The 12,748-nt window shown below is 54.9% G+C and overlaps 3 protein-coding genes across 3 annotated transcripts in view; 1 reads left to right on the top strand and 2 right to left on the bottom strand.

Annotated features, from left to right (window-relative positions):
- The window catches only part of VOLCADRAFT_91497 (uncharacterized protein), a gene marked incomplete at both ends in the record, with an annotated part of 10,726 nt that extends 8,305 nt beyond the window's left edge, over window positions 1-2,421 (bottom strand). The window contains 5 exons of the mRNA XM_002950924.1: window positions 153-261; window positions 690-725; window positions 1,189-1,686; window positions 1,978-2,079; window positions 2,371-2,421. Of these exons, the coding sequence (XP_002950970.1) occupies window positions 153-261; window positions 690-725; window positions 1,189-1,686; window positions 1,978-2,079; window positions 2,371-2,421 (796 nt within the window). The remainder of the gene's footprint in view (window positions 1-152; window positions 262-689; window positions 726-1,188; window positions 1,687-1,977; window positions 2,080-2,370) is intronic.
- Window positions 2,422-3,618: 1,197 nt separating this feature from the next.
- On the top strand, window positions 3,619-5,582 carry VOLCADRAFT_117741 (uncharacterized protein; the record flags this gene model as incomplete). The annotated part of the gene is made up of 5 exons (XM_002951023.1): window positions 3,619-3,706; window positions 3,868-3,905; window positions 4,548-4,649; window positions 5,161-5,220; window positions 5,454-5,582. Coding segments are annotated over 5 exons (417 nt in total), but the record flags the coding sequence as incomplete, so codon positions are not given.
- Window positions 5,583-9,238: 3,656 nt separating this feature from the next.
- VOLCADRAFT_91495 (uncharacterized protein) overlaps window positions 9,239-12,748 on the bottom strand; it is a gene marked incomplete at both ends in the record, with an annotated part of 5,571 nt that continues 2,061 nt past the window's right edge. The window contains 6 exons of the mRNA XM_002950923.1: window positions 9,239-9,313; window positions 9,614-9,775; window positions 10,511-10,700; window positions 11,264-11,411; window positions 11,895-11,963; window positions 12,582-12,622. Of these exons, the coding sequence (XP_002950969.1) occupies window positions 9,239-9,313; window positions 9,614-9,775; window positions 10,511-10,700; window positions 11,264-11,411; window positions 11,895-11,963; window positions 12,582-12,622 (685 nt within the window). The remainder of the gene's footprint in view (window positions 9,314-9,613; window positions 9,776-10,510; window positions 10,701-11,263; window positions 11,412-11,894; window positions 11,964-12,581; window positions 12,623-12,748) is intronic.

Below are 12,748 nucleotides of genomic sequence, written 5' to 3'. Positions count from 1 at the left end.
CGCGGCCCACAATGTAATCTAAGTCATACATACATACATACATACATACATACATACATACGCACATATATACATACATACATACGCACATACACACTCTGTCATGCACGTAGTTACACACATGCTCCCCCCCCAGCACCCCCGTCTCTCACCTGCCGGCGCCTTGATGCGACCGCCAGCCTTGAACATCCCCAGGACCTTGGCACCACCTCCACCTCCACCACCACCACCACCTCCCTCCCCGGGCGGGCTCTTAGCTTTCTGCGGGTTGGGGTGGGGTGGGGTGGATGGGGTCAAACACATCACACGCGAGAAAGTGGGAAATAAACCGCCGGTGTCCAACGTGGGTGGGGGGTGGGGGGGTGGGGTGAAGTCGGGGGTGAGTGGGGGGAAATGACCGTGCGTTCATGTCAAGTTACGAGTTACATGTTACATGTCCAGGATAAGGGGGGACTCCGGTGCAAAACCAAAACACAAAATATGTACAATAGCAAGACATACATACAGACGGACGCACATCTCGCCTAACAACTGTCAGTCACCACGCTACAGGGAACCCCCCCCCCAACCCCCCCACCCTTTCTCCCCACCTTCCCCAGCCGGCGCAGTCGAGGTCTCAACCCCCTCTCCCCCTTCCCCCCCCCACACACACGCGTCCAGCCTTTCCTCCCCGCCTGCCCCTGTCGTACCTTTGCTGCTGCTCCCGCTGCGCCCGCTTCCAAAGCCTGAAGGCGTGTGTGTGTGTGTGTATTGGAAAGGGGGGAAGGAAAGGGAGGGAGCGGGGAAAAGAGGGGGAATCATGCTGGTGGGTGTGAAAGCGATCAACTTCCGACGTGAGATGGGGAGGACGGGGGAGGAGATGGGAAGGAGAGTGGGCGAGGTGAAGGGGTAAAGAGGGGGATGACATGAAATGGGTGACGTGGAGTCCATCATCACCACTTTTCCACTACTCAATATTGCTCGTCCCATCACTTCGCCAACATCCCGCCCCACCATACACATACTCACACACATACACATACACGCATACACGCCACCCTCCGTAACCCCACACGCCTTACACCGACTCCCCCTGGACCCACCTTCCGGTTGTAGTTAATACCGGGTTTGACACGAGCCCCCGAGCACCTGCCGCCAAACCCCCCACCCCCCCACCATTCTCCCAATAACACAATACCACCCACCCACCACGAAACGAGAGAAGTCATCGCCGTCGTCGTCATCGACATGATTGCGGCGGCCCGTAGCGAGGCCGGGTGGTGATGTGGCGCCGGCGGCGGCGGCGGCGGTTGCGGGCGCCGAGGATGTGGCGCCGGCGGCGCCGCCGCTCGGTGAGGTGGCCGGAACCCGCGCCTGCCAGCTCCCCCTCGTTGCTGCTCCTGCTCTTGCTGCTGATGACTTCGGACCAGAAGACGCAACGACATTTGTATTTTGTTGATGTTGCTGTTTTTGTTGTTGCTGAAAGCCGGATGACGCCGACGCGGCGTAGGACTTGCCAGCGGCGGCGGCGGCGGCAGTTGCGCCTCCGCCGCCTCGCACCGCCGCCGCCTCCGTGGATGCGGGTGCGGATGATGAGGTCATTGGCGGTGTGGATGTGGGTTTCCCGCGGGGGGAGGTCAGTGGCGGCGGGGGCGCCAGGAAGTCGTTGATGAGGGCGATACCCGCGGGGCTATCCGCCATGAAGTTCTGTGGGGTGGGGGGTGGGGGGTTGGGGGGTTGGGAGGGAGGGAGGGAGGGAGGGAAGAAGGGGGGGAAAGACGAACCACGAACGAGTGAAGCTGCTGCCAAGGAAAGAATGTACAAGAAGCAGAAGTGACCAGAAGAAGGGGGGGTTGAATGGGGTTTGGCGGCGGGTGCTCGGAGGTTCGTGGCAAACCCGGTAGCAGCTACGAACCGGATATGCGGGAGGACGGGGAAGTGACGGATTGATGATACTACTACTTGTATCATAAGCGGGGCCAGGACCGCTGCCCCCACCTGAACCATCTCGTCCAGTTCGGAGCGGTCCCCCCCAGGTCCTGATGCCCTCAGTACGGCATCCACAAGGCCCTCCACGATAAGCTCGTCCCAACCGAGCACCTGCCGTGCGTTAGGTGGTCAGTTAGGGCTGACGATTAGTTCCTTTGGTTTATTAGTTGGGTGCGCGGCGGCGCAGATCCTGGGGCACTGGCTTAACAGCTATCATGCGACAGAAGGAGCAGGGCAGTTCAAGGGTGCAATGCAGGATTGGGCGGGGGTAGCTTGCGTTCTTTTATGTGTGATCGGGATTGAAACCGCAAAGTGCATACACCCCCAGCGGGCATATTACTTTTAAAAGCCTTTTAAAACCCTATGTGTATGAGTTTGGGAGAGGGTACCCCAACAACCCACCCGGGCGAGCTGCTCTTTCAACCATGTAGCGTCGCGATGGCGTCCCGCCATTGGCCTGCTGCTCGACCTTGGCCGAGATCAGGATATCGTTGTGCAGCAGAAGATATTACCTGGCTCTGGCCTCCACAATTGAATTTGCCTTGGGATGGCAAGTCAGAGCACCAACCGTCGCGACAGCAGTGAGCGTCAGCTGCTCATAGACCTTTGAGGTTTTGCCCTACGCCTAGATAAACGGGTCTATCTCCCCCAACAACCCAAGTTACATGCACTTGCTTAGGAAAATGTAACTACGGTAGACTGAAAGGGATTACGATCCGTGCTTAACGGAGGTGGGAATGTGAATATGTTCATATTGCCAGCAGAAACAAACAGTTCCCTGTGCAGCGTGGCAGCTTTCCAAGGCTTTACCTCCAGGCAAAGTCGGCAATGTCTAAACCTCACGTACGGCGCCTGATGACCGAACTTGCATCGGAAACTTGACAAACGGGAACTCTTCAAATGCACTATTTTTTACAGAGAAGAGAAGTCTTACCAAAGTGTCCTACTTTCCGCGCAAGGCGCATGTCGGCGGCGTGATAATCTTTACGTTGGCCACCTGCGCTGTAACGCTGCGGTAGGAAATGCTTACAGGCCCCTACACTCTAGATGCATTGTTAATGTGACGTGTTGTGGAGCGAACTCTTTGCTTTTGCATCTAGAGAGTTCAAGGCCAGGCGAGGGCTTTCAGATCAAAGCAATTACATGTGCTAGCAATCTTTGGCTTTTGTGTTATAAGGCGGCATCGGTCGAGTGCAGCGCAAGCCAGAGAGGGTAGTGGGTGTCATAACTATACTTTCAATCACAAGCGCGACTGGGTGGCCCTGGCTTGGACATCCGCGGATTGCTTAGGCCATGGTAGGAGGACTTGCGAGACTAATATCGACCTGCCTGCGCGTTCATCATGTTCTGTGTCTTCATCCAAACAGCATCAGCGACGGTTCGCAGTCGTTTACGTGCACATCCGATATCCTCGGAGGCCCACCCGAATATACATTCCAGCTTCATTCTATCACGTTTCTTAGCGAGCAGACACGGCATGTCTTTCCTTGGACTTGGACAGCTGATGCTTACCTCGATTACCAATACCACACGACTTTTCCCTACCCCCAAAACACACAAAACCCGCCCTTCCTAAACTTTAAATTTCGGCAGCTGCTTCCTTTAACCGTTTGTCACTTAACTCCCGTACCTCACTTGTCCTTTTTCCAGGCCGCCCGAGTATTGGCCCAGGTCTTGGTGGCGGGTGCGACTGTGCTGTTCCGGGCAGCCACCCAGGCCTGGGCCCAGGCGCTCGTCAGTGAGTAACCCCGCTACTGCCGCCGCCGCCGCCCCTGCTGCTGCTGCTGCTGCAGCTGTTGACAATGCTCCTGCTCCTGACACTGATTCCAAAATCTGAAATTCCTTTTCTCCTCGTCCATTACCCCTATTCCCCCCATTCCCCCTCCCCCTCTTCTGTAGATGCTCAGAAGTCGGGAGTGGCGAGTGAGGCCGCTCAGGTGCGTGTGTGTATTTGTGTTTGTGTGTGGGAGGGTTTCGTGGGGGGGGGTGTTGGGATAAGTGGGGTTGGGGGGGGTCAAAAGGGCCTCCCCCTGAGGGAGGCGGAGGGAGGGGGGGCCTTATGGTGTACGAGGCACGGGGTGAGGAGCAAAGAATCAAGAACCGGTTGGGGGGAGGGAAATGGGAAACGATCCCGTTCGTGGGAATGGTGGGAGCTGAGCGGCCTCAACCCTCGGGACCTCTCGGTGCTGGTTGCTACTGGCCTAGCTAGGGCTTTTTACATGGTGTGTGTTTGGGCTCCCCCCCCCCGAGTGAGAGAGGGGAGGGAAAGGGGAAGGGGAAGGGAGTTCATGTGTGTGGTGTTTTGCGCCTGAACGCGGTTGTTGGCCTTCCCCACGCCAAGCCACCTTGCCCTGCCCGGGGGCCTATGGGTATATACATGATCTGAGGCCGCTTTGTCCCCCCTCACACACAACAACACACAACCACAACAACACGGAAATAAAGCCACCACCAACGGCCCCCACAACCTCAGCCCAACCTTGACATCAGCTTCACTCGTTCGCCGGGTTCGTCTTCCCCCTCAACCACCTCCCTCAACCACCTCCCTCAACCACCTCCCTCAACCACTTCAACCCCAGGCGGGTGCAACCGCCGCCAAGAAAGCGGGCCAGATGGCCATCCAGGAGGCCCACATGATCCTGGGGGTGGATGCGAATGCGCCGTGGGGAGAGGTGGTCAAGGTACGCCTTGAAGGAAGGGGCGGGGATACCCCCGGCGCGAAAATCAAAAGGTGTTCCTTTTTGCGAAAGGAGGTGTTGCTGTTGCAGCGGCGGCTGGGGGGGGGGAGGTGGTCGAGGAAGAGAGCCGCGGCGCCGTCTCCTCGTAGCCCCCGGAAGAGGCGGGGCGAATGGGCGCGAATCGGCTAGGGGGGAAAGGGGGTAAAAAGGGGAGCTGGGTGGAGCTGGAGGAGTTTGAGTGAGCTGTTAACGTGATGGACGACGGGCGAAATGAGGGCAATGGGGGTCCTGTTCCTCCTTCGCCCTCTTGGGTCCGTTTGCTTGTGCCCGTCTGTGTCTGTATGTCTGTCTGTTTTGTGTTTCTGCGTGACCTAAGGGCAGCAGGCCCTGGCCAGTGTCGGATACATACTTGTAACCTTTTCACACACATACACACACAAACGCACACGCACGCGCGAACACACACACCTCATGCACCCTAAGACCATCGTCCCCTCTCTCCTCCCCCCTTCAGCGCTTCAAGCACCTGTTCGATGTGAATGAGAAGCACGGGTCCTTCTACCTGCAGAGCAAGGTAGGCTGAGATGACGGGGAGGCTGTGTGCGTGGGTATGTATTTCTGTCCGTGGTTCGTTAGGGAGTTTGAACACGGCGGGTGGACCGGCCCCGCCTCTGTTGTGGAGGAGGGGAGAGGGGCGGGGAGGAGAGGGGTTTGCGCGCGTGTTCGTACCAATGTCGTGCGAGGGTTTTGTATTTGCTGGTACCACACTGGGGGGTGTTGCCCATGGCCCGTTCGTATATACCGCAGGTGTACCGCGCGAAGGAGTGTATCGAAGAGGAGTACAAGCGGTTGGGGTTGTACGGCCCAGAGGAAGAACAGCAGCAGCAGCAGCAGCAGCAACAGGACAATGCACAACAGCAGCAGAAGCAGCAGTAGTAGCAGTAGATAGTAGCAGGCTGACAGATAATTGCTCCGACAGAAGTAGGAGGAGGACAACCTTTTGCCATGCTACTCTTGCACCCACCACCCACCTGCTGCTGCTGCTGCTGCTGCTGCTTCTCGTACATGGAGGGCCCCGGAGTGGAGCATCGTAGCTGGAAAAGCAAAACAAGCGCGGCGGTCCACGTCGCGCCGCGGGCTGGCGGCTTGGGGCTGTTCCTGCTGCTGTTACTGTTATTGCATGTGCTGGACAGTCAGTCCTAGAGGGGACGGTCATCACATCACATCACAGCAGCGGTGTAGTGCGGTGAATGTATACGATGACACCACTGCCGCCGTCGTCGCCGCCATCACCATCGCTGGAAAGCGCCTCCGAAACCTCCCTGTAACTTTAACTGCTCTCTATGTGTACGTGAAAATAGATGTCGCAGCATCGGGTCTCAGTCCGGTGTATATTTCTGTGTACGACACGCGTATCTTGTGATGATTCTGAAAAACCCTAGAGACTCCCTGCTTGCTTGTCACGGATGTATGTATGTATGTATTTACATATGTAAGCCTCCGGGCGTGTGTCACCTAGTTGCCTTCCTTAAAATGTCTGGAGTAATTCAGAAAGGCGAAGGGAAGAGACAAAATACGAAACACACGAGACGAGTACAGCACGATGACGCATGTGCGCAATCCCCCCCTCCATCTGTCGCATTCAAAGCATAGGTTGGATTTTGTGCTTTGTGTGTGTGTCTGTGTGCGTGTGCTACACCTCGAGTTGAGGTGTCTTAACACACATACGAGCGATTACTCTCCGAAGGTGTAACGGGCCCCATACGGCGGTCTTAGTTTTCGGATTCCTCCTTGAAAATTGCATCATAACGAGAGAAACTTGTGCGACAGTAGAAAAGGGAACGAAAAAGAGTGAAAAACTGTAGACAGTCGGCTCCATAATAGGTGAATAGAAAATATATATAATGCGCACTTAATGAACAAGCATTTATTCCAACATTTCTGGCATGGATTTGAAATGCCACATCATGCCACTTCACCGTATGAAGGTCCGAAAGCCCCGGCAAAAAAAACGGCACACGACATGCTTTCCACCCCCCCAAATTGAAAACACATACAGATGACACGCCCACGTCTGACACTCCAGCCCACATCCCAGCCACATCCATCCGCTGTGTCCAACGCACTACCGCACCCAACACGAGCACTAACACACTCCAGGAAAGGACGTCGCCAATCCGCTCACCATCACACAACGAAACACCGGCTGCTGCGAATGGTCCCTCACCTTTCCCTCCTCCCCCCCCTCTTCATCATCTTGCACATGCATGGAACACCTTCACCCATAACCTTTTCTCCGCCACCCCATATCCTGCACATGCATCCCCATCGCTGCTGACGCCACCCGTAATGCAAATTGTCGTACATCGCGCAGTCGTACCGTACGGTACGGCACTTTATGGTGCGCGTCGGATGGATTACTCGCAGTGACGGTCATGCACAAGTGTACGGCACATCCTACCCAAAACCTCCTACGACGATAATGACCACCACCATCTCCCACCCTCACATACATACAGATTACAAAAGCTATTGACAAATGAATTCAATACAACAACGTCCGTAGGCGCAGCAGCAGCAGCATACAGACACCCGCCGGCCCACAGCACGCCACCTAAAGGCAATGCATGCACACATACACACACACGCACATACATCCCTGCACACCGAAGTAATAGAAGGGCAAGAAGCAAATCCTTCCCCCGTTGACAGACGCACACATACATACATACATACACACAGGGGTTTGGCACTACTGGTAAGGCGCGACCATTGCCCCCGGGAGATCCCGGGATCGATACCCTAAACCCTAGGGTCAAAAGTCCTTCCGATGGTGGAAGGCATTGCGCCCCTAGTTGATGGACGGTGGTGACCTGGGATAAAGTTAACCTGCGAGCCGACCAGGAATGGAGATGGGCCGCTGTCGACCCGGCAGATTCCGTTGGATGCTGGTGGTGGGTGCGGAACCTGAGCGATCCACTGAGAAGTCGGCTAGGGTGACTGGATGAGGGTGCCCCGAAATACCGGGGAAGGCCGGGTTTCGCAGGGTAGCTGCCACGGGCGAAGATACACCCCCCTGTTTCCCACATCATACACACAGACGCACACATACATACGTACACTCTGAAGTCAGATGGGGTGATTGGATTAGGGTGCCCCTTTAGCAGGGGAGAGCAGGGAACTGCCTCGGGAAAGGGGGCCGCTGGTGAAGCTATACCACCCTGTAACAACATCATACATACATACGTACTCATTCACACCCCCGGGTAAAGTTAAAATGAACAATGATAGCGACATCCATTTCCACTCACCCCAAACGCCCCTCATGCCCCGCCCGCCATGTTCTCTAGCAGCAAAGCACGCCAAGACACGGAGCTCAAGAGGTGAACACAAACACCTCCACAGTCCACCCCTCGACTTAACACCACCTGCTCTTTGCCTTCCCCCGCTCTGCTCTACGCTGCTCTCCGCCCTCTACAGTGAGAGCCGCTCAGGGTCGCCCATTTGTTTGAGGCAGGGGCCCCACCCACCCACCCACGTTGGGCCCCACATACCGGGGCGCCGGAACCCTTAACCCACAACTGCCTCCTATTAGCAATTCAAGAGGGTTTGAAGGCCATTTCTTGTGCGGGCTCTACTAAACTCCCGGTGTATCCCCTCGTCGATGAGCTATTTGTTTCCCGGCAGGGGCGGCCTCCCACCCAAGCAGGCAGTGGGGTAAGACGAACCACTGGAGAATGAAGCAGATATCGGATACCCGGGCATGGGGGGCACCCGCAAGGCTACGAACAACAAAAAACCTCATCACGCCTCCTCGGGAGACACACTCCGAATCACGTCCCGTCCCGTCCGGCCCGGTCCGGTCCGATAGCCTGGTTGGCTTTGCCGCTCACGTTAAAATCCGCGTAGCCCTTGAGCGGGTAAGGGGCTCTTGTCAGATGCGCACATACACACATACATACACACATGCATACATACATACACACATACATTCTCATCATTGCGCAGGGGCAGGTTGACCTGCTGTCTTGACCAGTTTCTGATTTTCCAAGTCAGATGCAACACACAAGCATACATACATACGTACATACAAACGCACTCGAAACGCGTCATCCTCGTTTCTGCTGCCCACGATGATGTGTGCGTCTGTATGTATGTACGTTCACAACTCACACACAAATGCATGCCGAAGAAACACAGCTCTGTGCGGCCCTTGGGTTCGTTCGTTTACACGCATACTTACATACATACATACATACATACATACATACATACACACCAAAAAAAACATACTTACATACATACACGAACGTAACGAATACTCGGGGAAATAGACTGTTTGTCGCGTGCTGTGTACTACGGGCCAGGCTTCTGTTCATGTGTCGATTCACATCGCCACCACTCGGCCCCCACCGCTCCCCTCCCCCCAACAATCACCGCCACTTCCCCTCACCATTATCACCGCCACGCACCACTCTGTCCCCCCACCCCACCCCACCCCACCACTCCCCACACCACTATCAGCCCCGGGGCCGTGACGGTCCCGTACAGTCGTACATCACCCGCATCACACCGTACCACATTGTATCCGCTCATACGAGCACCGTCATGGGCGCAGATCTGCTGTTAATGGGCCCTACGACTCGTACATACATATCCGCATAATCCTGCAAACATGTGCATTTTGGTGTGCAGACAGAGATGAAGCAGCAGCAGAAGCGGCAGCGGCAAGAATAATAACAACAAGAACAGCAGGGTACGGTAAGAGACACATGCGCGCACGTGCCTGCATTTACATACATACATATATACACACACACGTGCAATCAAATCAAGTAAAGTGGAACACGTTGGGTGTGTTTTACACGAACAAACTTGTCAACCGATTATATATTCCCCCCCCAACACGTTTGTAGCCCAAAACACGTCGTACACGTACGGCATGTACGGCAGACGCAACGCCCCACCTGCATTCGATTGGCCTTCTCATTCATGTCGCCTCCACAGGGTACGTGGTAGTTGTACCACTCCCGTACTAAATCAGCTTCGCAGTCCCCCCCCACGGGACGACGGGGAAGACGACCGTTATGAAAGTACGGCACCCTGCGCAGGTCGCATCCGCATGGACCCTGCACAGCGCACACCGCGTAAAAGACCGGACCATCCAGACATACAGACGTACACAAACACGCTAGGTTTTTCGGGGAAAATGGGAAGTGTACGGGTGCGGCTGGTGGGGGGGGCCTGGTAAAGACGAACCACAGACGAGAGATACCGATTCCGGGGCGAGGGGGGATATACGGCACGTCCGGGGGAAGAAGAGATTTGCATGGTTTGGGTTTGGCGACCGGCCGTGTCATTTCGGGGGCAGGAGGGTCGCCCGTGAACAGCAGGGGGGAAAGGGTATCTTGTTGTTGTGTAAAGAAAGGCTGCTTCCGATCTTGTGGAGCCCATCACGAGATGCAGTAACGACTCACCCAGTACAGCAACCCACACGCAATGTGTACGATTGTTCAACGACCAACGAACCACGTAAAATGCTATGTAAGCGTTACCCCCGCACTTTTGTTCGGAAGTACGAAAAGTACACGATAAGCTCTATTTTCTTCCCGTATGTATCGGCCCAGACAGCCGTACGGCATCCGTACAGGGTCCAACTGAAAACTACCTTGAAGTCCCTCCCCATGTGTATGTCTGTCTGTCTGTCTGCCTGTTTTTTGTTTGTTTCTCTACATATGCTGTTTTTGTGCATGGATGGGTTTGGGTGTGAAAGTGTGTATTTCAGCAAACCCCCCGTCGTCCAATTCCCCCCCTCCGGCAGAACACGGCAGGAAACCCCCCCGGCCCCCGCCCCCCCTACCTACCATGCAATAGTACGGAAAGAGATCCGGGTGCAGCATACTCATGGACAAGTGCCGTACGGACACGTCCGACGAAACCCACTCCACGGCGGGCGCAAAGGTGGATTGGTCCCAGGGCTTGTTTCCCGTCAGGGCGATGTTTCGAAGCCATAAGGCCCAGTTGTAAATGGCGCGAGTTACCATGGCTGTGGGTCTGAGGATGTGGTGTGCGCGAGACGAAGGGGCGAAGCGCATGTGTGTGTGTGTGTGTTTGTGAGTGAGAGTGTGTGTGTTTGTGTACGGAGGGAAGGGGGAAAGACGAACCACGAAGAGAAGGGGGGAAGGGGCAATCATTGATCAAATGCAGGTGGCAAGGTAGCTAGCTGGCTTCCAACAGTCGACGTCCAGAACTTAGCGGGGGAGCAAGTTGGGGCGGGGGAGCAGTGGGGGGGGCCCCCAATCGGGAAGGGGAAGAATTGGTCAGGAGGTACGAAACCACAACCCTGAAGGAGACACACACACACACATACACACACATACATACAAACACACAAACACATGATTCCTGGCGCAAACGGTAGACCCCAAAGGAGGAGCAAAATGCCCATTAGGAGCGAGCAGCTGTACGTGTGTATGTATATACGCACGCCAAGAGTGTCGTGCCCCCACACATACATACACGTACATACTGACAGACGTGTTTCCTCGATAGAGGAAAAAAACAAGAGAATTTTTTTTACAGAGATGGAAAACCCCAAAAGTAAACAAAGACCGCACCTAAAGTACACAAATCCAATGTTGTTGTTGATGGGGGGGAACCTCTCCATGGGGGTCGCGTCGCCGTGGTTGTGACAGTCACCGGAGACCAGAATATCAGCCTCGCGAGCCAATATGTACGGCAGTGGATTCCGAAAAAAGACTTGATCTGCAGAATGGAATGTGCGTGCGTGCGTATTCATGTATGTGCTTTAATAATCTGTGTGTGTGTGTGTGTGTGCGCACGTGTGTGATAGGTATAAATCTATAAAATAGATTTAAATAGAAAAGTAAAAAAATATGAATGTGAATGTACGGACAGGGGAAAACCCGCAGGGAGGATCACCATCGTTCATCACCGAACGAGAGATGTCCTCTGGGGCCTCCAGAAGCAGATTGCCGCGCACGTGCATGCGTCCGTCTGTCTGTATGTATCTGTGCACGTGCAAGTGTACGTGCATTCGTACTTCGTCGTATCCGCATCAGCATTATGGCGGCCGCCGAATGTCCCCAACCCCCCCCAAACCTCTTTTTAGCCGCGGACGTACCACTCAATGAAAAACCCAAACCCCGTCGCGACTTCACGAGCCACATAGTCACTGTACCACCACTGCCGTACGCCGTACACACCCATGCTGCCGTACTGGCGTACCTGCGTCAAGAAATAGCACGTCCACTCCCAACGTGAGGCCATCCAAGATTGTGGAGGTCTTGGTAAAACCTGCGAGCGGGTCTGTGTCTTAATGACCTGTGCACCGCACGTCGTATATGCATGAGTGTGCGTGGTACATGTGTATGTGTATGTCGTATGTGTATGTCGTATGTGTATGTCGTATGTCGGATGGACGAGTGCTACGAGGTGATGAGATACAAAGGTGTATGTAGTATGTACGCCGACCGCATTGTTTAGAGGACAACAGAAACTGCCCCCCCCTGCGTTTCCCCCCTCCCTTCCTGAGGGGAAGAACATTTCACCAGACGTGGGATTGAGAATATGATTTCGGGGGCACATTGCGGCGTTGATAATCCAAGAGGCACTCCAGGAGCAGAGGAACAATAAAAAACACACGACGATGGCATTGGTGGTACAAGGAAGGAAGGAGGGAAGAGAGGGAAGGAAATCATATGTGAAATTTTTAAATATTGACTGACTGCCGGATTCCAAAGTTTGAGCCACAACAAGGGGCTGTACGGAAGGATGGCACGTGAAAAAGTACGACGTCCCTCAGGTCCAGCAAAGACACCAAACGCACCAATGCCATAAAAGTCGTTGGAAAAGACGTGGAAGTTGCCCAGCGTAAAAGCCGTGTTTGCAAATGACACGCAATGGGCGCCGTACTTCCCTGCGAGCGATCCACACTTTTCATCTGACCCATGGGTCTGCGAGGGGAAAGGTCGAGAGGAACCACCAAGCAAAGCATCAACTGTCGAGAAGTCAGAAGCAAAGTCATGACCCCAACCAATGGCCCCCCCCACCTCCTCACCACACCTCCTCACCCCACCTCC

This window comes from Volvox carteri, assembly GCF_000143455.1.
Source record: "Volvox carteri f. nagariensis unplaced genomic scaffold VOLCAscaffold_21, whole genome shotgun sequence".
Classification (NCBI taxonomy): Eukaryota; Viridiplantae; Chlorophyta; class Chlorophyceae; order Chlamydomonadales; family Volvocaceae; genus Volvox; species Volvox carteri.
This window is presented reverse-complemented; position numbering and strand designations above follow the sequence as displayed.